At 45.2% G+C, this 25,993-nt stretch overlaps 2 protein-coding genes across 2 annotated transcripts in view; one reads left to right on the top strand and one right to left on the bottom strand.

Annotated features, from left to right (window-relative positions):
- Positions 1–9,636: 9,636 nt before the first annotated feature.
- Positions 9,637–11,529, top strand: LOC115126275 (uncharacterized). The gene is made up of 3 exons (XM_029655886.2): positions 9,637–10,118; positions 10,210–10,780; positions 10,892–11,529. Exons 1-3 carry the CDS (start codon positions 9,675–9,677, stop codon positions 10,954–10,956), a joined length of 1,080 nt encoding a protein of 359 aa, XP_029511746.2. The 5' UTR covers positions 9,637–9,674; the 3' UTR covers positions 10,957–11,529.
- A 9,398-nt stretch (positions 11,530–20,927) lies between these two features.
- Positions 20,928–25,993, bottom strand: part of tbc1d23 (TBC1 domain family, member 23) — a gene marked incomplete at its 5' end in the record, with an annotated part of 70,478 nt that continues 65,412 nt past the window's right edge. The window contains one exon of the mRNA XM_065016172.1: positions 20,928–21,634. Coding sequence (XP_064872244.1) covers positions 21,550–21,634 — 85 coding nt within the window. The remainder of the gene's footprint in view (positions 21,635–25,993) is intronic.

The following is a 25,993-nucleotide window of genomic DNA, read 5'->3' as shown; positions in this document are numbered from 1 at the left end:
TTTAACCAGGTAGGCTAGTTGAGAACACCTTTATTTAACCAGGTAGGCTAGTTGAGAACACCTTTATTTAACCAGGTAGGCTAGTTGAGAACACCTTTATTTAACCAGGTAGGCCAGTTGAGAACACCTTTATTTAACCAGGTAGGTGAGTTGAGAACACCTTTATTTAACCAGGTAGGCCATTTGAGAACACCTTTATTTAACCAGGTAGGCTAGTTGAGAACACCTTTATTTAACCAGGTAGGCTAGTTGAGAACACCTTTATTTAACCAGGTAGGCTAGTTGAGAACACCTTTATTTAACCAGGTAGGCTAGTTGAGAACACCTTTATTTAACCAGGTAGGCTAGTTGAGAACACCTTTATTTAACCAGGTAGGCTAGTTGAGAACACCTTTATTTAACCAGGTAGGCTAGTTGAGAACACCTTCATTTAACCAGGTAGGCCAGTTGAGAACACCTTTATTTAACCAGGTAGGCTAGTTGAGAACACCTTTATTTAACCAGGTAGGCTAGTTGAGAACACCTTTATTTAACCAGGTAGGCCAGTTGAGAACACCTTTATTTAACCAGGTAGGCTAGTTGAGAACACCTTTATTTAACCAGGTAGGCTAGTTGAGAACACCTTTATTTAACCAGGTAGGCTAGTTGAGAACACCTTTATTTAACCAGGTAGGCTAGTTGAGAACACCTTTATTTAACCAGGTAGGCTAGTTGAGAACACCTTTATTTAACCAGGTAGGTGAGTTGAGAACACCTTTATTTAACCAGGTAGGCTAGTTGAGAACACCTTTATTTAACCAGGTAGGCTAGTTGAGAACACCTTTATTTAACCAGGTAGGCTAGTTGAGAACACCTTTATTTAACCAGGTAGGCTAGTTGAGAACACCTTTATTTAACCAGGTAGGCTAGTTGAGAAACTTTATTTAACCAGGTAGGTGAGTTGAGAACACCTTTATTTAACCAGGTAGGCTAGTTGAGAACACCTTTATTTAACCAGGTAGGCTAGTTGAGAACACCTTTATTTAACCAGGTAGGCCAGTTGAGAACACCTTTATTTAACCAGGTAGGCCAGTTGAGAACACCTTTATTTAACCAGGTAGGCTAGTTGAGAACACCTTTATTTAACCAGGTAGGCTAGTTGAGAACACCTTTATTTAACCAGGTAGGTGAGTTGAGAACACCTTTATTTAACCAGGTAGGCTAGTTGAGAACACCTTTATTTAACCAGAACACCTTTATTTAACCAGGTAGGCTAGTTGAGAACACCTTTATTTAACCAGGTAGGCAGAACACCTTTATTTAACCAGGTAGGCTAGTTGAGAACACCTTTATTTAACCAGGTAGTTGAGAACACCTTTATTTAACCAGGTAGGCCAGTTGAGAACACCTTTATTTAACCAGGTAGGCTAGTTGAGAACACTTTATTTAACCAGGTAGGCTAGTTGAGAACACCTTTATTTAACCAGGTAGGTAGAGAACACCTTTATTTAACCAGGTTAGTTGAGAACACCTTTATTTAACCAGGTAGGCTAGTTGAGAACACCTTTATTTAACCAGGTAGGCTAGTTGAGAACACCTTTATTTAACCAGGTAGGCTAGTTGAGAACACCTTTATTTAACCAGGTAGGCTAGTTGAGAACACCTTTATTTAACCAGGTAGGCTAGTTGAGAACACCTTTATTTAACCAGGTAGGCTAGTTGAGAACACCTTTATTTAACCAGGTAGGCTAGTTGAGAACACCTTTATTTAACCAGGTAGGCTAGTTGAGAACACCTTTATTTAACCAGGTAGGCTAGTTGAGAACACCTTTATTTAACCAGGTAGACTAGTTGAGAACACCTTTATTTAACCAGGTAGGCCAGTTGAGAACACCTTTATTTAACCAGGTAGGTGAGTTGAGAACACCTTTATTTAACCAGGTAGGCCAGTTGAGAACACCTTTATTTAACCAGGTAGGCTAGTTGAGAACACCTTTATTTAACCAGGTAGGCTAGTTGAGAACACCTTTATTTAACCAGGTAGGCTAGTTGAGAACACCTTTATTTAACCAGGTAGGCTAGTTGAGAACACCTTTATTTAACCAGGTAGGCAGTTGAGAACACCTTTATTTAACCAGGTAGGCTAGTTGAGAACACCTTTATTTAACCAGGTAGGCCAGTTGAGAACACCTTTATTTAACCAGGTAGGTAGGCAGGTAGGCCAGTTGAGAACACCTTTATTTAACCAGGTGGGCTAGTTGAGAACACCTTTATTTAACCAGGTAGGCTAGTTGGAACACCTTTATTTAACCAGGTAGGAGTTGAGAACACCTTTATTTAACCAGGTAGGCCAGTTGAGAACACCTTTATTTAACCAGGTAGGCTAGTTGAGAACACCTTTATTTAACCAGGTAGGCTAGTTGAGAACACCTTTATTTAACCAGGTAGGCTAGTTGAGAACACCTTTATTTAACCAGGTAGGCTAGTTGAGAACACCTTCATTTAACCAGGTAGGCCAGTTGAGAACACCTTTATTTAACCAGGTAGGCTAGTTGAGAACACCTTTATTTAACCAGGTAGGCTAGTTGAGAACACCTTTATTTAACCAGGTAGGCCAGTTGAGAACACCTTTATTTAACCAGGTAGGCTAGTTGAGAACACCTTTATTTAACCAGGTAGGCCAGTTGAGAACACCATTATTTAACCAGGTATGCCAGTTGAGAACACCTTTATTTAACCAGGTAGGCTAGTTGAGAACACCTTTATTTAACCAGGTAGGCTAGTTGAGAACACCTTTATTTAACCAGGTAGGCTAGTTGAGAACACCTTTATTTAACCAGGTAGACTAGTTGAGAACACCTTTATTTAACCAGGTAGGCCAGTTGAGAACACCTTTATTTAACCAGGTAGGTGAGTTGAGAACACCTTTATTTAACCAGGTAGGCCAGTTGAGAACACCTTTATTTAACCAGGTAGGCTAGTTGAGAACACCTTTATTTAACCAGGTAGGCTAGTTGAGAACACCTTTATTTAACCAGGTAGGCTAGTTGAGAACACCTTTATTTAACCAGGTAGGCTAGTTGAGAACACCTTTATTTAACCAGGTAGGCTAGTTGAGAACACCTTTATTTAACCAGGTAGGCTAGTTGAGAACACCTTTATTTAACCAGGTAGGCCAGTTGAGAACACCTTTATTTAACCAGGTAGGTGAGTTGAGAACACCTTTATTTAACCAGGTAGGCCAGTTGAGAACACCTTTATTTAACCAGGTGGGCTAGTTGAGAACACCTTTATTTAACCAGGTAGGCTAGTTGAGAACACCTTTATTTAACCAGGTAGGCTATTTGAGAACACCTTTATTTAACCAGGTAGGCCAGTTGAGAACACCTTTATTTAACCAGGTAGGCTAGTTGAGAACACCTTTATTTAACCAGGTAGGCTAGTTGAGAACACCTTTATTTAACCAGGTAGGCTAGTTGAGAACACCTTTATTTAACCAGGTAGGCTAGTTGAGAACACCTTCATTTAACCAGGTAGGCCAGTTGAGAACACCTTTATTTAACCAGGTAGGCTAGTTGAGAACACCTTTATTTAACCAGGTAGGCTAGTTGAGAACACCTTTATTTAACCAGGTAGGCCAGTTGAGAACACCTTTATTTAACCAGGTAGGCTAGTTGAGAACACCTTTATTTAACCAGGTAGGCCAGTTGAGAACACCATTATTTAACCAGGTATGCCAGTTGAGAACACCTTTATTTAACCAGGTAGGCTAGTTGAGAACACCTTTATTTAACCAGGTAGGCCAGTTGAGAACACCTTTATTTAACCAGGTAGGCCAGTTGAGAACAAGTTCTCATTTATGTAGATATCCATTAAAAATCAGCCGTTTCCAACTACAATAGTCATTTACAACATTGATGCTCCTGTATGGATGGAAAATACATCTACTATTGTTACTAATGCTACATTAACAACGTCTACACTGCATTTCTGATCAATTTGATGTTATTTTAATAGGCAAAAAATGTCATTTTCTTTCAAAAACAAGGACATTTCCAAGTGACCCCAAAGTGTTGAACAATAGTGTACATATAAATATATAGATGAGCAATGACAGAGAGCAGCAAATCAAATCAAATCAAGATAAGAGCAGCTTAGGCAAGATGCAATGGATTGTATAAAATACAGTATATACATATCAAATGAGTCATGCAAGATATGTAAACATTATTAAAGTGACTAGTGTTCCAGTGTTTTAGGTGGCCAATGATTTCAAGTCTGTATGTAGGCAGCAGCCTCTCTGTGCTAGGCAGTGGTTTTGGGTGGTTGTTGTCCTTGATGATCTTTATGGCCTTCCTGTAACATCGGGTGGTGTAGGTGTCCTGGAAGCTGTTCCAAATGACTTGACTGTCATTCTGAAAATGTCTTCCTGGATCAGATGATGATGTGTGAAAATAACATAATTAAACAGCTGGACACCAAATGCACATCCAACAAGTATTATGCATTATTATTGAAGAACCACGTTAATGACAGTATCGATTTAGGTTATATAGACGAGCCGTCAACGTTTTCCAAGTGCCAAGTGGACACAGGAGCCCCGGGGCCAAGGCCCTCCAAAACAGGCAACTTCGGCCCCAATCGGCTCCTCGTGACGGTTGGACAGATGGAAATGGTCTCGATTTTAAAGACGACTCGTCAACTTTTGCCAAGTGCCAAGTGGACACAGGAGCCCCGAGGCCCTCCAAAACAGGCAACTTCGGGCCCCATCGGCACCTCGTGACGGTTGGACAGATGGAAATGGTCTCGATTTTAAAGACGAGCCGTCAACTTTTTCCAAGTGCCAAGTGGACACAGGAGCCCCTAGGCCCTCCAAAACAGGCAACTTCGGGCCCCATCGGCACCTCGTGACGGTTGGACAGATGGAAATGGTCTCGATTTTAAAGACGAGCCGTCAACTTTTTCCAAGTGCCAAGTGGACACAGGAGCCCCTAGGCCCTCCAAAACAGGCAACTTCAGGCCCCATTGGCTCCTCGTGACGGTTGGATAGATAGGATTGGTCTCGGTTGGACATTTGAACTCGGTTTGGAAACATGAGCCATGGCCCCGTTAGAAACATGAGCCACACTTGGTTAGATAGGATTGGTCTCGGTTGGACATTTGAACTCGGTTTGGAAACATGAGCCATTGCCCCGTTGGAAAAATGAGCCACGGTTGTATAGATAGGATTGGTCTCAGTTGGACATTAGTCTCGGTTGGACATTTGAACTCGGTTTGGAAACATGAGCCACGGCCCCATTGGAGACACAAGCCACGGTTGGATAGATAGGATTGGTCTCGGTTGGACATTTGAACTTGGTTTGGAAACATGAGCCATGGCCCCGTTGGAAACATGAGCCACGGTTGGATAGATAGCATTGGTCTCAGTTGGACATTTGAACTAAGTTTTGAAACATGAGCCACGGTTGGATAGATAGGATTGGTCTCAGTTGGACATTTGAACTCGGTTTGGAAACATGAGCCATGGCCCCGTTGGAAACATGAGCCACGGTTGGATAGATAGCATTGGTCTCAGTTGGACATTTGAACTCGGTTTGGAAACATGAGCCATGGCCCCGTTGGAAACATGAGCCACGGTTGGATAGATAGCATTGGTCTCGGTTGGACATTTGAACTCAGTGTTGAAACATGAGCCATGGCCCCGTTAGAAACATGAGCTATGGCCCCGTTGGAAACATGAGCTAAGGCCCCGTTGGAAACATGAGCCACGGTTGGATAGATAGAATTGGTCTCGGTTGGACATTTGAACTCGGTTTGGAAACATGAGTAGAGCCAGAGGCAGAATTAGGGAGAGTGAGAGAGAGAGAAAGCTAGGAATAGGGTGGGAGGGAAGAATAGCCCGAAACAGTGACATTGGACACATGAGCCATGTTTGGATAGATAGGATTGGTCTCTGTTGGATATTTGAACTCGGTTTGGAAACATTAGCCATGGCCCCGTTGGAAACATGAGCCACGGTAAGATAGATAGCATTGGTCTCGGTTGGACATTTGAACTCGGTTTGGAAACATGAGCCATTTTGGAAAAATGAACGGTTGTATTATTGGTCTCAGTTGGACATTAGTCCGGTTGGACATTTGGTTCGGTTTGGAAACATGAGCCACGGCCCCATTGGAGACACAAGCCACGGTTGGATAGATATTGGTCTCGGTTGGATTGTTCTCAGTTGGATGAATTGGTCTCAGTTGGACATTTGAACTAAGTTTTGAAACATGAGCCACGGTTGGATAGATAGCATTGGTCCCGGTTGGACATTTGAACTCGGTTTGGAAACATTAGCCATGGCCCCATTGGAGACAAGAGCCACGGTTGGATAGATAGGATTGGTCTCGGTTGGACATTTGAACTTGGTTTGGAAACATGAGCCATGGCCCCGTTGGAAAAATGAGCCACGGTTGTATAGATAGGATTGGTCTCAGTTGGACATTTGAACTCGGTTTGGAAACATGAGCCATGGCCCCGTTGGAAATATGAGCCACGGTTGGATAGATAGGATTAGTCTCGGTTGGACATTTGAACTCGGTTTGGAAACATGAGCCACGGTTGGATAGATAGGATTAGTCTCGGTTGGACATTTGATCTCGGTTTGGAAACATGAGCCATGGCCCCGTTAGAAACATGAGCGATGGCCCCGTTGGAAACATGAGCCACGGTTGGATAGATAGGATTGGTCTCAGTTGGACATTTGAACTCGGTTTGGAAACATGAGCCATGGTTGGATAGATAGGATTGGTCTCAGTTGGACATTTGAACTCAGTTATGAAACATTAGCCATGGCCCCGTTGGAAACATGAGCCACGGTTGGATAGATAGGATTGGTCTCAGTTGGACATTTGAACTCGGTTTGGAAACATTAGCCATGGCCCCATTGGAAACATGAGCCACGGTTGGATAGATAGGATTGGTCTTAGTTGGACATTTGAACTCGGTTTTGAAACATTAGCCATGGCCCCGTTAGAAACATGAGCTATGGCCCCGTTGTAAACATGAGCTATAGCCCCGTTTGAAACATGAGCCACGGTTGGATAGATAGGATTGGTCTCAGTTGGACATTTGAACTCGGTTTGGAAACATTAGCCATTGCCCCGTTGGAAACATGAGCCACGGTTGGATAGATAGGATTGGTCTCAGTTGGACATTTGAACTCGGTTTGGAAACATTAGCCACGGTTGGATAGATAGGATTGGTGTCGGTTGGACATTTGAACTCGGTTTGGAAACATTAGCCATTGCCCCGTTGGAAACATGAGCCACGGTTGGATAGATAGGATTGGTCTCAGTTGGACATTTGAACTCGGTTTGCAAACATGAGCCATGGCCCCGTTAGAAACATGAGCCATGGCCCCGTTAGAAACATGAGCCATGGCCCCGTTAGAAACATGAGCCATGGCCCCGTTAGAAACATGAGCCATGGCCCCGTTAGAAACATGAGCCATGGCCCCGTTAGAAACATGAGCCATGGCCCCGTTAGAAACATGAGCCATGGCCCCGTTAGAAACATGAGCCATGGCCCCGTTAGAAACATGAGCCATGGCCCCGTTAGAAACATGAGCCATGGCCCCGTTAGAAACATGAGCCACGGCCCCGTTAGAAACATGAGCTATGGCCCCGTTAGAAACATGAGCCATGGCCCCGTTAGAAACATGAGCCACGGTTGGATAGATAGGATTGGTCTCAGTTGGACATTTGAACTCGGTTTGGAAACATGAGCCATGGCCCCGTTGGAAACATGAGCCACGGTTGGATAGATAGCATCTTTTGTAAATGTGAAATAAACCCCATGCCTGCCTTATGTACTAATAGTGCTTGGTTATTGTGTCTGTTCATTGTGCTTTACAAATATAACCACATTTCATGTTGATAATACACAGGACACAAGTGTTAAAGGAAAGACATTTGCCAACACGCTGTACTGTACCTCTAGGTAATGACCTGTGTATAGCCTTAGACAACACAGTAGAGTACATCCAGTGTTCGGGACAGTCACCTTCACAATGTTCAACCATGACGAGTACTACAGTGGTTACTGGTGGATTGACAACAAGGACGATTGGCTCAATATCTCCTTAATAGCGGCTCCGTTGATGCTTGTTTTTGGTTTAGCACTGCTGATAACTCACAAGACCTGTAGCAAACGGGCATCGTCCCCTATTTACACTCCATGTTGGCGTGTACATTCGCTGCAGTATGACACCGTGTATGTCCCCACAACGTGCTACTGTGATGGGGTAAGAGGCGATGGGAACGGCCAGTGTGAAGGCAATGTCGTGGAAGCTACAGACTCCTCTGTGATTCCAGTTGTGGTCAAAGGTCACTATATCTCAGGGCCATATATAGCCTCTTGCCTTGCTACACCTGACACATACAAGTGTGGTTTACTGTCTGTTTCTTACTCATCCCTGTACATCTGAATAGAACCAGAACAGATCGGGATGGTGGTGTGACCCGGCTAGAGTGAAAGAGGACGTGTAGCCCTTCTGAAATGTGACATTAGGCTATCTCCATGAACACACTTCAGCTGTGTAACCAACACTATTTCAACACATATTATATTCATTGTATACTTGATGTATTGTTTGTTCGGACCACCAATAAAGAACACTACCACAAAACCACATTTGTGTCTGTTTATTAGCAGGTCAACTGAGTAACATGCACATGAAATAGAATCACACCGAAATCAAAGGCAGTCTGATGTATCTTGTCTTCCTTGCACATAGCACATATATGTAACACAAGCAAAGGATAAGTGACGGCACAACCATTATTAGGACCATAGCAAAGCTCCATATGCACAGGTCTGTGTCAGGGAGGCTCTTGTCTGAGTGGTACAAAGTACTGTTATTAGGAACATTGCTTCTAGTACCAGACATGGCTGGTCCTCCTTACTCGAGAGACTGTCCTCGTGCCTCTATATATATATATATATGATAGAGGCCTGGTTATGTGTACAGGGGTTCACCAGTACCACTTTTCCTTCTTCAGATGAGCCTCCGAACCGGTCGTGTCAGAGGCACAGGCCACACATAGTGTTAGGTCACAATACCTTGGTACTCTAGGATCTAAAACATTTCCAACTTTTATAATAGCAAAGTGGTCACCTACTTGCAATTGTCACAATTGAGTATACGTTGACATTTTAATCTCAGTTCTAGGTCTGACAATAGCTTCAGGTGGTGATGACACTTCTGTCCTTTCAAAGTGGTGGATTATCACCATGAATATCAACAGTCTGACCATATGCCTGTGTATTACTACTACATAAATATAGTAATTCAATAACTGGAAAGGTTAGACTCGGTTGGATGCCTGTACTCTCATAAACAGGTGCATTTGGTCGGAGGAGTCAGCATTATTCGGGTGGGCTGTGTGTTATTGGATAACAAAAAGCATAGATATCTAACATTGACTGGATAGGTTAGACTCGGTTGGATGCCTGTGCTCTCATAAACAGGTGCATTTGGTCGGAGGCGTCAGCTGTGATGTGCTGAGTGATCCACTCCCTGCTACAACTTTGGAGCCTCACCATTGGGTGAAATAATGATCCCATGTTGGGACCATGGGGCTCTCCCTATAAGAAGTGCCTCAGCTACTCTGTTGAGCCATTATTTTCTGGCCTGTCTACTACTCAGCACCATGTTGTACCTTACCATAGTCATCCGATGGTGTTGTACCCCACTGGACCACATCAACTTTATCACGGATAACATCACAAAGTGGTATATGAACAGGTGGACGTACAACGATACTAGACATTTGACAGTTATCTGCATTGAGATTGAACCTAAAGGGACTAGCAACTACATAACCCAGTTAGTACGTTTGATGCAACATCTCTGGGTTGAACCGAATGTCAATGTGATGGAGTGTGGAAATGTGGATACGTTGTTGGGAAACAAAAATGCGTTGGGTGTTGTTAGTAACACCTACAGTGTCACCCACACTGACAGTAGGCCAGGACTCAGTTTCTACAAACATGTGAGTAACACAGTGGCATTAGTGAAAGGGTACGACTGGACGATACGGAAGGGATCGACCGTCGCGGACAAGTTGACGAACATGAAGCTGCACTGTCAACATGTAAGTTCCCTAAACTTTCTAATTACTTTTAACATGTGAAATGTCTCTGTTTAGGCCTTTGTTAACAAGTGTTTGTATGTGTGACCCGTAGGAAACGCACTGTGTCACTGTTGTACTGACTGGGTCATCAACCAAGATGATAACAGTGCAATGTCATGAACCCCAGAGGATATACGACTTGATGAAGACATACGGGATCAGATGTTCCAACGTCTGGGATTCCAACATAGCACTGTCGGCAATGGCTCCTTGTACAGCGCTGATTGACCACAATATGATGCTAGTATATGCAGACATGGTCCCCCACACGGATAACATCTGTCAGGACACCAACGTCGACACGTTCTACCACAACATGAAATACATCACAATAAAAACAAAGGGCAGAGTACTGAGACACAGACCCTACACAATGCCTCTTCGCAAGTCGGTACATCTACCACCACAGCCATGCACCAGTCGTACCAACACCATCTCAGGGGACTCTTTGTCCGAGAGTATACCACTTGCCCTGTACTACAGTGATCAATGGGCACGCCTAAACACCGTTATGGAGTCAGATGGTCGATTTGTTTCCAATGTCCAGTGTGTATCTCCACATTATGTGTCTAAAGATACATGTATGGTGGAATTTGCATCAGACCAAAACGTTGTGCTTACAGGTAAGCAGATCATTGTACATAACTATTGTTACTATATCCTTCAATGGACGTTTCTGTACACTTCACTTTCTGTACACTTGAGTTGTTTAACGTATGTGTCTGTCCTTATAGCGCCTGATGACAATGATGACTTGGACGACATATACCGAACCCCGTTTCCTGTCTCTGCTGTTTGACAATGTCAAACCGCTACCTTACATGTGGACACATCATGTGTCTGTCCTTATAGCGCCTGATGACAGTGATGACTTGTGTCTACAGCGTATAAGACGTATCAAGAAAGATGGCGTCCTTCAGTGCCCAATGTGCAGAACACAGTCCACCTGTGACAGACCCCTTATAGGACGTTGCGTTTACATGTCATGCATGTTCTAGTAACAAGGACTGGGTTGGAGACTGTGGCCATGTAACATGCAGATGCTGTAGCACCTGTTCTGAATGCTCTACATCCTTTACCAAACTCAGCAAACTGTATACAGTAGTGTAAATGACATGTACCCATAACGACCCTATTGGCAAGGCTTGTAAATGTGCAATGAAATGCATTTATTGTGTCATGTACCATTGCAAAAGACAACATATTCCATATATAACATACTATGACCCTGTCAACATATAATGTCATGTTTTTCGTATATATTACCCTGTGAAGAATAAACTGTTTTATAGTACTTGATTAACTTTTTAAAAGAAAAACATTTGTGTATGACATGGATTACCTTGTATAAATAAACTACTTCTATCAACCACTTTGTTGTAATGTTGAGTAAGGACTTTGATGAACACTATCCAACTATAACTCACCTTGTAGTACAATGTGACTAGTTTCAATAGTATCTACACTATGTGTTGGGTTGGAAAGGACTGGACCTTGACAAGAACCATCGGCCATGTCTACAAAGGCCTGCTTGTTGACCTGGAACTGAGATGTGAAAGGTAGCCTTGCAAGGTTGTATGTGTAAAAGCCTTCACTGTTGACAGCAAGCAGGTAGTACAATTTGGCCCTGTTCTCTCTGTATACTATGATGACACACAAGTGCTATTGTCTTTAACTCCATATATCTCGTGCATTAAACTACAAGCGCACTTCACATATACTTTTTTTAGTGGCATTAAACCTAGTTAAGGAGGAAGTAATCAACGTCCTTGTCGTTTGGGGCGGGTAGGAGCGTTGGACCAGTAACCGAAAGGTTGCAGGCTTGAATCCCCGAGCTGACAAGGTGAAAATCCGTCGTTCTGCCCCTGATTCAGAGGGGTTAAATGCCCATCCCCCCCACCTCTCTGATTCAGAGGGGTTAAATGCCCCCCCCCCACCTCTCTGATTCAGAGGGGTTAAATGCCCCCCCCACCTCTCTGATTCAGAGGGTTAAATGCCCCCCCCACCTCTCTGATTCAGAGGGGTTAAATTGTTAAATGCCCCCCCCCACCTCTCTGATTCAGAGGGGTTAAATGCCCCCCGCACCTCTCTGATTCAGAGGGGTTAAATGCCCCCCACACCTCTCTGATTCAGAGGGGTTAAATGTTCCCCCCCCCCCGATTCAGAGGGGTTAAATGCCCCCCCCTCCCCACCTCTCTGATTCAGAGGAGTTGGGTTGGGTTAAATGCGGAAGACACATTTCAGTTGAATGCATCCAGTTGTATAACTGACCAGGTATATCCCCCTTTCCTTTGAATGGAGGACATTTATGTACGAGCCGGTCGCCGGGCTCCGCGAGTGTATAGCCGTCTCCATGAGTGTATAGCCGTCTCCATGAGTGTATAGCCGGCTCCATGAGTGTATAGCCGTCTCCATGAGTGTATAGCCGTCTCCATGAGTGTATAGCCGGCTCCATGAGTGTATAGCCGGCTCCATGAGTGTATAGCCGGCTCCATGAGTGTATAGCCGGCTCCATGAGTGTATAGCCGGCTCCATGAGTGTATAGCCGTCTCCATGAGTGTATAGCCGGCTCCATGAGTGTATAGCCGTCTCCGCGAGTGTATAGCCGTCTCCGCGAGTGTATAGCCGGCTCCATGAGTGTATAGCCGGCTCCGCGAGTGTATAGCCGTCTCCGCGAGTGTATAGCCGTCTCCGCGAGTGTATAGCCGGCTCCGCGAGTGTATAGCCGTCTCCGCGAGTGTATAGCCGGCTCCGCGAGTGTATAGCCGGCTCCGCGAGTGTATAGCCGGCTCCATGAGTGTATAGCCGGCTCCATGAGTGTATAGCCGTCTCCATGAGTGTATAGCCGGCTCCATGAGTGTATAGCCGGCTCCATGAGTGTATAGCCGGCTCCAGGAGTGTATAGCCGGCTCCATACATTCCAGTTGGACGCAATGACAATCGACGTAAAAGGAAAAAACGCCATGTACCGAACGGTTGGGCTGGCAGCTGGCATGTAAAACAGTTTAATTTACAAGTAATTATATCGTTATACTAATAACTAGCTGTAAAGGGTTTCAGTCATATTTTAATTTGAAATCCACCATGGACGTGTTCTCAGGGTCACTGTGGGTCCTTGGGAGTTGTAGTTCCGTAGGCTTTAAAATTCATGTTTTAGATTTACACACTTTTTTGTGTTTTTATTCCTCCCCCCCAACATTTGTGAGAATAGTAACTGATTGTATAATCTAGATTATAATATTTGGCAATGAAAATCACAGTAGAAGTTCACTTCATTTTACAAATGTATTAAAACAAATGGTTACAAAAAAATCAACAGTATACCTGTAGGAAGGTGCAATTAATTAACAGAAGAAAATGTACAAGGATTTTTAAAAAGCAATACTATTTTGGTCACGGCCAATTGAAAATCTTTGCTGCATCTTCCTGTAGCATCAACCCATCTGCTTCCCCCATAACGTATCCAAACGATGTCGGTGAGGGTCCCTGTTCAAAAGTAGTGCATTATAAATGGTAACAGGGTGTCATTTGGGACACAGATTTATGATAAACACCACTATATTTAGCAGAAGATAAAAAGATGTATGGAGTAAAGCTAAATGAAGAATGACCAGTTGTCCAGTGTTAGTTCATTTTCAAATTTTAATGTTACTGATGTTAATGATCCTGAAGATTCAACCATGAAAAATATCCCATCTCAGAATACCTGCCAGAAATATGGACCAAACCAGGGGTGTATTCATTCGTGCACATGGTAGCAAAACGTTTTGCGATGGAAAACATTTTTGCAACAAAAACAAGTTTGTTATTCGACAATTCTGGTAGGTCCCTCACCGTTTTGTGGCGTTTGCTTCTTTTGGTTCCTAGTGAATTCCCCCCCCACTACTACTAATGCATATTATATAGCTTCCCTTACATAAGAGATGAGTCTAGTGTTGGACAGGATGAACATAAAAGCAGAGGACAGACAGTGTCTTTCAGAAACACTTTACTAAACTGTAAAACATTTATAAAGAAACAGGAGACCCTTAGTGGAGGCTGGAACAGATGAATAAATCTTCCAACAGGTCAAACATCACCCGGTCCTAACCTTCTGGATAGAACATGGACAGGTTCAGACATAAATAAATCCTAGTCCAGAATTACAAATCATTCACAATGGAGAATCCAATTCAATTTCTATTTCCATCTATTTCAATGGAGAATCTAATTCAATTTCTATTTCCATCTATTTCAATGGAGAATCTAATTCAATGGAGAATCTAAATTGAAATATGCGTTTTATTCCAGATCAGGTTTAATCTGTGACCGGGAACCCATTGATATGGAGCAGTACGTTTATAAACTGAACACAAATATAAACGCAACATGTAAAGTGTTGGTCCCATGTTTACTGAAATAAAAGATCCCAGAAATGTTCCATATGCACAAAAAGCTTATTTCTCTCAAATATTGTGCACAAATTTGTTTCCTGTTAGTGAGCATTTCTCCATTGCCAAGATAATCCATCCACCTGACAGGTGTGGCAAGAAGCTGATTAAACAACATGATCATTACACAGGTGCACCTTGTGCTGGGGACAATAAAAGGCCACTCTAAAATGGGCAGTTTTGTCACAACACAATGCCACAGATGTCTCAAGTTTTGAGGGAGCGTTGCAATTCGCATGCTGACTGCAGGAATGTCCACCAGAGCTGTTGCCAGATAATTCAATGTTCATTTCTCTACCATAAACCACCTCCAACGTCGTTTTAGAGAATTTGTCAGTACGTCCAACAACCGCACACCACACATAACCACGCCGGCCCAGGATCTCCACATACGGCCTCTGCACCTGCAGGATCGTCTGAGACCAGCCACCCGGACAGCTGATGAAACTCAGGAGTATTTATGGTCTGTAATAATACCCTTGAGTGGGGAAAAAACTCTTTCTAATTGGCTGGGCCTGGCTCCCCAGTGGGTGGGCCCATGCCCTCCCAGGACCACCCATGCCTGCCCAGTCAGGTGAAATCCATAGATTAGGGCCTGGGAGGGCCCAGCCAATTAGAAATAGTTTTTACTGTAACTCAGTAAAATCGTTGAAATTGTTGCACGTTGCAATAATATTTTTGTTCAGTATAGATTAAATATTGATAAACATCCTAATTACTATTTAAGGTTGTGTGCTGAAAAAATACAACTTTATCTACAAACAGTTGTCAGATGACATCAGAGAAAATCATTCAGTAAAAAGGGGCTACCAGACTGCATGGTAGATACACAACATGGCCAATAGTATGTGGACAACTGCTCCACAAACTTCTCATTCCGAAATCATAGGCATTAATATGGAGTTTGTCCCCACATTGCTGCTATAACAGCTTCCACTATTCTGGGGAGGCTTTCCACTAGATGTTGGAACATTCCTGTGGGGACTTGCTTCCATTCAGCCACAAGAGCTTAAGTGAGGTCGGGAACTGATGTTGGGCGATTAGGCCTGGCTGGCAGTTGGTGTTCCAATTCATCCCAAAGGTGTTCGATGGGGTTGAGGTCAAGGCTCTGTTCAGGCCAATCAAGTTCTTCCACACTGATCTCGACAAACCATTTCTGTATGGACCTCACTTTGTGCACAGGGGCGTTGTCATGCTGAAACAGGAAAGGGCCTTCCCCAAACTGTTGCCACAAAGTTGGAAGCACAGAATCATCTAGAATGTCATTGTATGTTGTAGCGTTAAGATTTCCCTTCACTGGTACTAAGGGGCCCGAACCATGAAAAACAGCCCCAGACTCTTATTCCTCCTCCACCAAACTTTACAGTTGGCACTATGCATTGGGGCAGGTAGCGTTCTCCTGGCATCCGCCAAACCCAGATTCGTCTGTCAGACTGCCAGATGGTGAAATGTGATTCATCACTCCAGAGAACATGTTTCTAACTGCTCCAGAGTCCAATTGCGGTGAGCTTCACACCACTCCAGCCGACGCTTGGTGTTACGCATGGTGATCTTAGGCTTGCGTGCGGCTGCTCGACCATGGAAACCCATTTCATGAAGCCCCCGACGAACTGTTCTTGTGCTGACGTTGCTTCCACAGGCAGTTTGGAACTCGGTAGTGAGTGTTGCAACCGAGGACAGACAATTGTTACACGCTACTTGTTGGAAAGGTGGCATACTATGACGGTGCCACGTTGAAAGTCACTGAGCTCTTCAGTAAGGCCATTCTCCTGCCAATGTGTGTCTGTTGAGATTGCATGGCTGCGTTCGATTATATACACCGGTCACCACTGGGTGTGGCTGAAATAGGTGAATCCACTACTTTGTAGGCTGTCCACATACTTTTGTAAATATATATAGTGTAACTAGTGGACAGGTATCTAGAGGCCAGTTATATATATATATATATATATAGTGTTGGTGACTGTACCTTTATGTATAGTTCCACTCTGTCAGATGATGTACATTTGTGATAGCAGTATATGACTTTGTTTAAAAAAAAGTTGAATGATCATTGCTTAAATTAAGGGTTAATGAATGACATCATTTGACTAAATACCACTGGTCCCTGGTCAATGAATGGGCTCATTTAAGACTTATGGGCTCTTACTCTGAAAAACAATACTTGTGAAGTATGTATGTCAAGTTAAATATAAACAACATAGAAATGGCTTGTGCTGTCTGACTTGGATGGAGCTGTCTCCACAGCCAGTAAACCTCTCATTATATTGCCTTGTGTATTTCGCCATTGAAAGACCAACAGACTCATTTAAAAGGTACAATACTCAGAAATTGCTGCGCCATTTCCTGGTTCCTAAAATTCTAATAGTTTGCCTAAAATTCAGTTTTGTGACAAAACAAAGCAGTAATTGTGCAGAGAATCATTGTACCATCTAAACAGCTGTGAAAGAAATACTTTCAGCTGTTTGAAGCTGGTGTACAAAACCGAAAGTAAAAGACTCAAAAACTCAAAAAAGCAAATCATGTATCTTTTCAAAACAAAATAAAAATGAATCCAACATAACCCATAAACAGCGCATTCGGAAAGTATTCAGACCCCTTTTCTTTCTCCACATTTTGTTACATTACAGCCTTATTCTAAAAAAATTCATGAAATACATTTTTTTTCCCCTCAATCTACACACAATACCCCAGAATGACAGAACTAAAACAGGTTTTTAGAAATTGTTGCAAATGTAATTCAAAATAAAACACAGAAATACCTTATTTCCCTAAGTATTCAGACCCTTTGATATGAGACTCAAAATGGAGCTCAGGTGAATCCTGTTTCCATTGATCATCCTTGAAATGTTTCTACAACTGGGAGTCCACCTGTGGTAAATTAATTTGATTGGACATGATTTGGAAAGGTCCTACAGTTGACAGTGCATGTGAGAGTGAAAACCAAGCCATGAGGTCAAAGGAATTGTATGTTGAGCTCTGAGACAGGATTGTGTTGAGGCACAGATCTGGGGAAGAGTACCAAAACATTTCTGGAGCATTGAAGGTCCCCAGGAAAACAGTGTCCATCATTCTTAAATGAAAGAAGTTTGGAACCACCGAGGCTCTTACCTACAGCTGGCCGCCCTGCCAAACTGAGCAATCGGGGGAGAAGGACCTTGGTCAGGGAGGTGACCAAGAACCCAAGAGCTCCTGAGTTCCTCTGTGGAGATGGGAGAACCTTCAGGAAGGAAAACCATCTCTGCAGCATTCTTCCAATTAGGCCTTTATGGTAGAGTGGCCAGACGGAAGCCACTCCTCAGGAAAAGGCACATGACAGCCCGCTTGGAGTTTGCCAAAAGGCACCTAAAGACTCTCAGACCACGAGGAGCAAGATTCTCTGGTCTGATGAAACCAAAATTAAACTCTTTGTTCTGAATGCCAAGCGTCACGTCTGGAGGAAACCTGGCACCATCCCTACGGTGAAGCATGGTGGTGGCAGCACTTGAATCTGATCAAACATCTCTGGAGAGACCTGAAAGTAGCTGTGCAGCAACGCTCCCCATCCAACCTGACAGAGCTTGAGAGGATCTGCAGAGAAGAATGGGGAGAAACTCCCCAAATACAGGCGTGCAAAGCTTGTAGCATCATACCCAAGAAGACTTGAGGCTGTAATCGCTGCCAAAGATGCTTCAACAAAATACTGAGTAAAAGGTCTGAATACTTATGTCAATGTGATTTCAGTTTTTAAAAACGTTTTATAAATGTGCTAACATGTCTAGAAACCTTTGCTTTATTATTATCGGTATTATGTGCAGATTGATGAAGGGGAAAAACAAATCCATTTTAGAGCAATTCTGTAACTTAACAAAATGTGGAAAAAGTCAAGGGGTCTGAATCATTTCCGAGTGCACCCTATGGGTAATGGAAGGTGTAACCCATATATGTCAGACAGGATGAGACCAGGGTAATGGAGGGTGTAACCCATATATATCAGACAGGATGAGACCAGGGTAATGGAGGGTGTAACCCATATATATCAGACAGGATGAGACCAGGGTAATGGAGGGTGTAACCCATATATGTCAGACAGGATGAGACCAGGGTAATGGAGGGTAATGGAGGGTGTAACCCATATATATCAGACAGGATGAGACCAGGGTAATGGAGGGTAATGGAGGGTGTAACCCATATATATCAGACAGGATGAGACCAGGGTAATGGAGGGTGTAACCCATATATATCGGACAGGATGAGACCAGGGTAATGGAGGGTAATGGAGGGTGTAACCCATATATGTCAGACAGGATGAGACCAGGGTAATGGAGGGTAATGGAGGGTGTAACCCATATATATCAGACAGGATGAAACCAGGGTAATGGAGGGTGTAACCCATATATGTCAGACAGGATGAGACCAGGGTAATGGAAGGTGTAACCCATATATATCAGACAGGATGAGACCAGGGTAATGGAGGGTATAACCCATATATGTCAGACAGGATGAGACCAGGATAATGGAGGGTATAACCCATATATGTCAGACAGGATGAGACCAGGGTAATGGAGGGTAATGGAGGGTGTAACCCATATATGTCAGACAGGATGAGACCAGGGTAATGGAGGGTGTAACCCATATATGTCAGACAGGATGAGACCAGGGTAATGGAGGGTGTAACCCATATATGTCAGACAGGATGAGACCAGGGTAATGGAGGGTATAACCCATATATGTCAGACAGGATGAGACCAGGGTAATGGAGGGTATAACCCATATATGTCAGACAGGATGAGACCAGGGTAATGGAGGGTATAACCCATATATGTCAGACAGGATGAGACCAGGATAAAGGAGGGTGTAACCCATATATGTCAGACAGGATGAGACCAGGATAATGGAGGGTAATGGAGGGTGTAACCCATATATGTCAGACAGGATGAAACCAGGGTAATGGAAGGTGTAACCCATATATGTCAGACAGTATGAGACCAGGGTAATGGAGGGTGTAACCCATATATGTCAGACAGGATGAGACCAGGGTAATGGAGGGTATAACCCATATATGTCAGACAGGATGAGACCAGGGTAATGGAGGGTGTAACCCATATATATCAGACAGGATGAGACCAGGATAATGGAGGGTGTAACCCATATATGTCAGACAGGATGAGACCAGGGTAATGGAGGGTAATGGAGGGTGTAACCCATATATGTCAGACAGGATGAGACCAGGGTAATGGAGGGTGTAACCCATATATGTCAGACAGGATGAGACCAGGGTAATGGAGGGTGTAACCCATATATATCAGACAGGATGAGACCAGGGTAATGGAGGGTATAACCCATATATGTCAGACAGGATGAGACCAGGATAATGTAGGGTGTAACCCATATATGTCAGACAGGATGAGACCAGGATAATGGAGGGTAATGGAGGGTGTAACCCATATATGTCAGACAGGATGAGACCAGGGTAATGGAGGGTATAACCCATATATGTCAGACAGGATGAGACCAGGGTAATGGAGGGTATAACCCATATATGTCAGACAGGATGAGACCAGGATAAAGGAGGGTGTAACCCATATATGTCAGACAGGATGAGACCAGGATAATGGAGGGTAATGGAGGGTGTAACCCATATATGTCAGACAGGATGAAACCAGGGTAATGGAAGGTGTAACCCATATATGTCAGACAGTATGAGACCAGGGTAATGGAGGGTGTAACCCATATATGTCAGACAGGATGAGACCAGGGTAATGGAGGGTGTAACCCATATATATCAGACAGGATGAGACCAGGATAATGGAGGGTGTAACCCATATATGTCAGACAGGATGAGACCAGGGTAATGGAGGGTAATGGAGGGTGTAACCCATATATGTCAGACAGGATGAGACCAGGGTAATGGAGGGTAATGGAGGGTGTAACCCATATATGTCAGACAGGATGAGACCAGGGTAATGGCGGGTAATGGAGGGTGTAACCCATATATGTCAGACAGGATGAAACCAGGATAATGGAGGGTGTAACCCATATATGTCAGACAGGATGAGACCAGGATAATGGAGGGTGTAACCCATATATGTCAGACAGGATGAGACCAGGGTAATGGAGGGTAATGGAGGGTGTAACCCATATATATCAGACAGGATGAGACCAGGGTAATGGAGGGTGTAACCCATATATGTCAGACAGGATGAGACCAGGATAATGGAGGGTGTAACCCATATATGTCAGACAGGATGAGACCAGGGTAATGGAGGGTGTAACCCATATATATCAGACAGGATGAGACCAGGGTAATGGAGGGTAATGGAGGTGTAACCCATATATATCAGACAGGATGAGACCAGGGTAATGGAGGGTGTAACCCATATATATCAGACAGGATGAGACCAGGGTAATGGAGGGTGTAACCCATATATATCAGACAGGATGAGGAGACCAGGGTGGTGAATAGGGAGCAACAGTCTCAGGATGCCTCCCAGACAGGACCCTATTCCCTATATAGTGCACGACTTTAGACCAGAGCCCTATTCCCTATATAGTGCACTACTTTAGACCAGAGCCCTATACCCTATATAGTGCACGACTTTAGACCAGAGCCCTATTCCCTATATAGTGCACTACTTTAGACCAGATCCTTATTCCCTATATAGTGCACTACTTTTTACCAAGCCCGATAGGACTATATATTGTATAGGGTGCCGTTTGGGACTCATCCAGTATCAATCATTCTCTCAGGTCCTCAGCAACCAGGGAGGGAGAGAGACGACACCCTCAGCCCAACAGACAGGGAGGGTTAACAGTCAACACAGGATCTGTCCAGGTCCTCGCCTGGCTGGGAAGAGGAGGAGGACAGAGAGAAAGGGAGAGAGATATCAATAGAAACAGAGCACCCTGCCCTCAGCTGACAGACAGACAGACGTCTCCCCTCCCGGCCAGCTGGGGGGGCTCTCATGTATCCCTGTCTGTCTCTAGGAACTCTCCAGGGCATCCAGAACTTTCATGATCTGCTGTTTAATGGCCTTGGTGGCGTCACCCGCGTTGGGGATCAGATACCTGCAGAAAGAGAGAGATGAACTGTTATACTGACAGAGCAGAGACTGGTATACTGACAGGGCAGAGACTGGTACACTGACAGGGCAGAGACTGGTACACTGACAGGGCAGAGACTGGTACACTGACAGGGCAGAGACTGGTACACTGACAGGGCAGAGACTGGTACACTGACAGGGCAGAGACTGGTACACTGACAGGGCAGAGACTGGTATACTGACAGGGCAGAGACTGGTACACTGACAGCGCAGAGACTGGTACACTGACAGCGCAGAGACTGGTACACTGACACCGCAGAGACTGGTACACTGACACCGCAGAGACTGGTATACTGACAGGGCAGAGACTGGTATACTGACAGGGCAGAGACTGGTATACTGACAGGGCAGAGACTGGTATACTGACAGGGCAGAGACTGCTATACTGACAGGGCAGAGACTGCTATACTGACAGGGCAGAGACTGGTATACTGACAGGGCAGAGACTGGTATACTGACAGGGCAGAGACTGGTATACTGACAGGGCAGAGACTGGTATACTGACAGGGCAGAGACTGGTATACTGACAGGGCAGAGACTGGTATACTGACAGCGCAGAGACTGGTATACTGACAGGGCAGAGACTGGTATACTGACAGGGCAGAGACTGGTATACTGACAGCGCAGAGACTGGTATACTGACAGGGCAGAGACTGGTATACTGACAGGGCAGAGACTGGTATACTGACAGGGCAGAGACTGGTACACTGACAGGGCAGAGACTGGTACACTGACAGGGCAGAGACTGGTATACTGACAGAGCAAAGACTGGTATACTGACAGCGCAGAGAGTGGTATACTGACAGGGCAGAGACTGGTATACTGACAGCGCAGAGACTGGTACACTGACAGGGCAGAGACTGGTACACTGACAGGGCAGAGACTGGTACACTGACAGGGCAGAGACTGGTACACTGACAGGGCAGAGACTGGTACACTGACAGCGCAGAGACTGGTACACTGACAGCGCAGAGACTGGTATACTGACAGGGCAGAGACTGGTATACTGACAGGGCAGAGACTGGTATACTGACAGGGCAGAGACTGGTATACTGACAGAGCAGAGACTGGTATACTGACAGAGCAGAGACTGGTATACTGACAGGGCAGAGACTGGTATACTGACAGGGCAGAGACTGGTATACTGACAGGGCAGAGACTGGTATACTGACAGGGCAGAGAATGGTATACTGACAGGGCAGAGACTGGTACACTGACAGGGCAGAGACTGGTACACTGACAGGGCAGAGACTGGTACACTGACAGGGCAGAGACTGGTATACTGACAGGGCAGAGACTGGTATACTGACAGGGCAGAGACTGGTATACTGACAGAGCAGAGACTGGTATACTGACAGGGCAGAGACTGGTATACTGACAGGGCAGAGACTGGTATACTGACAGGGCAGAGACTGGTATACTGACAGGGCAGAGACTGGTATACTGACAGGGCAGAGACTGGTATACTGACAGGGCAGAGACTGGTATACTGACAGGGCAGAGACTGGTATACTGACAGCGCAGAGATTGGTATACTGACAGGGCAGAGACTGGTATACTGACAGAGCAGAGACTGGTATACTGACAGAGCAGAGACTGGTATACTGACAGGGCAGAGACTGGTATACTGACAGGGCAGAGACTGGTATACTGACAGCGCAGAGACTGGTATACTGACAGGGCAGAGACTGGTACACTGACAGCGCAGAGACTGGTATACTGACAGGGCAGAGACTGGTATACTGACAGGGCAGAGACTGGTATACTGACAGGGCAGAGACTGGTATACTGACAGGGCAGAGACTGGTATACTGACAGAGCAGAGACTGGTATACTGACAGGGCAGAGACTGGTATACTGACAGCGCAGAGACTGGTATACTGACAGGGCAGAGACTGGTATACTGACAGGGCAGAGACTGGTACACTGACAGGGCAGAGACTGGTACACTGACAGGGCAGAGACTGGAACACTGACAGAGCAGAGACGGGTACACTGACAGGGCAGAGACTGGTACACTGACAGGGCAGAGACTGGTACACTGACAGGGCAGAGACTGGTACACTGACAGGGCAGAGACTGGTATACTGACAGGGCAGAGACTGGTATACTGACAGGGCAGAGACTGGTATACTGACAGGGCAGAGACTGGTATACTGACAGAGCAGAGACTGGTATACTGACAGAGCAGAGACTGGTATACTGACAGGGCAGAGACTGGTATACTGATAGGGCAGAGACTGGTATACTGACAGGGCAGAGACTGGTATACTGACAGGGCAGAGACTGGTATACTGACAGGGCAGAGACTGGTATACTGACAGGGCAGAGACTGGTATACTGACAGGGCAGAGACTGGTATACTGACAGGGCAGAGACTGGTATACTGACAGGGCAGAGACTGGTATACTGACAGGGCAGAGACTGGTATACTGACAGCACAGAGACTGGTATACTGACAGCACAGAGACTGGTACACTGACAGGGCAGAGACTGGTACACTGACAGGGCAGAGAGTGGTATACTGACAGGGCAGAGAGTGGTATACTGACACCACAGAGACTGGTATACTGACACCACAGAGACTGGTATACTGACACCACAGAGACTGGTATACTGACAGGGCAGAGACTGGTATACTGACAGGGCAGAGACTGGTATACTGACAGGGCAGAGACTGGTATACTGACAGGGCAGAGACTGGTATACTGACAGGGCAGAGACTGGTATACTGACAGGGCAGAGACTGGTATACTGACAGCACAGAGACTGGTATACTGACAGCACAGAGACTGGTACACTGACAGGGCAGAGACTGGTATACTGACAGCACAGAGACTGGTATACTGACAGGGCAGAGACTGGTATACTGACAGGGCAGAGACTGGTATACTGACAGGGCAGAGACTGGTATACTGACAGGGCAGAGACTGGTATACTGACAGAGCAGAGACTGGTATACTGACAGAGCAGAGACTGGTATACTGACAGAGCAGAGACTGGTATACTGACAGGGCAGAGACTGGTATACTGATAGGGCAGAGACTGGTATACTGACAGGGCAGAGACTGGTATACTGACAGGGCAGAGACTGGTATACTGACAGCACAGAGACTGGTACACTGACAGGGCAGAGACTGGTATACTGACAGCACAGAGACTGGTATACTGACAGGGCAGAGACTGGTATACTGACAGGGCAGAGACTGGTATACTGACAGGGCAGAGACTGGTATACTGACAGGGCAGAGACTGGTATACTGACAGAGCAGAGACTGGTATACTGACAGAGCAGAGACTGGTATACTGACAGAGCAGAGACTGGTATACTGACAGGGCAGAGACTGGTATACTGATAGGGCAGAGACTGGTATACTGACAGGGCAGAGACTGGTATACTGACAGGGCAGAGACTGGTATACTGACAGGGCAGAGACTGGTATACTGACAGGGCAGAGACTGGTATACTGACAGGGCAGAGACTGGTATACTGACAGGGCAGAGACTGGTATACTGACAGGGCAGAGACTGGTATACTGACAGCACAGAGACTGGTATACTGACAGCACAGAGACTGGTACACTGACAGGGCAGAGACTGGTACACTGACAGGGCAGAGAGTGGTATACTGACAGGGCAGAGAGTGGTATACTGACACCACAGAGACTGGTATACTGACACCACAGAGACTGGTATACTGACACCACAGAGACTGGTATACTGACAGCGCAGAGACTGGTATACTGACAGCGCAGAGACTGGTATACTGACAGGGCAGAGACTGGTATACTGACAGGGCAGAGACTGGTATACTGACAGGGCAGAGACTGGTATACTGACAGGGCAGAGACTGGTATACTGACAGGGCAGAGACTGGTATACTGACAGGGCAGAGACTGGTATACTGACAGGGCAGAGACTGGTATACTGACAGGGCAGAGACTGGTATACTGACAGGGCAGAGACTGGTATACTGACAGGGCAGAGACTGGTATACTGACAGGGCAGAGACTGGTATACTGACAGGGCAGAGACTGGTATACTGACAGGGCAGAGACTGGTATACTGACAGGGCAGAGACTGGTATACTGACAGGGCAGAGACTGGTATACTGACAGGGCAGAGACTGGTATACTGACAGGGCAGAGACTGGTATACTGACAGGGCAGAGACTGGTATACTGACAGGGCAGAGACTGGTATACTGACAGGGCAGAGACTGGTATACTGACAGGGCAGAGACTGGTATACTGACAGGGCAGGTATACTGACAGGGCAGAGACTGGTATACTGACAGGGCAGAGACTGGTATACTGACAGGGCAG

Source organism: Oncorhynchus nerka, unplaced genomic scaffold, assembly GCF_034236695.1.
Source record: "Oncorhynchus nerka isolate Pitt River unplaced genomic scaffold, Oner_Uvic_2.0 unplaced_scaffold_1102, whole genome shotgun sequence".
Classification (NCBI taxonomy): Eukaryota; Metazoa; Chordata; class Actinopteri; order Salmoniformes; family Salmonidae; genus Oncorhynchus; species Oncorhynchus nerka.
This window is presented reverse-complemented; position numbering and strand designations above follow the sequence as displayed.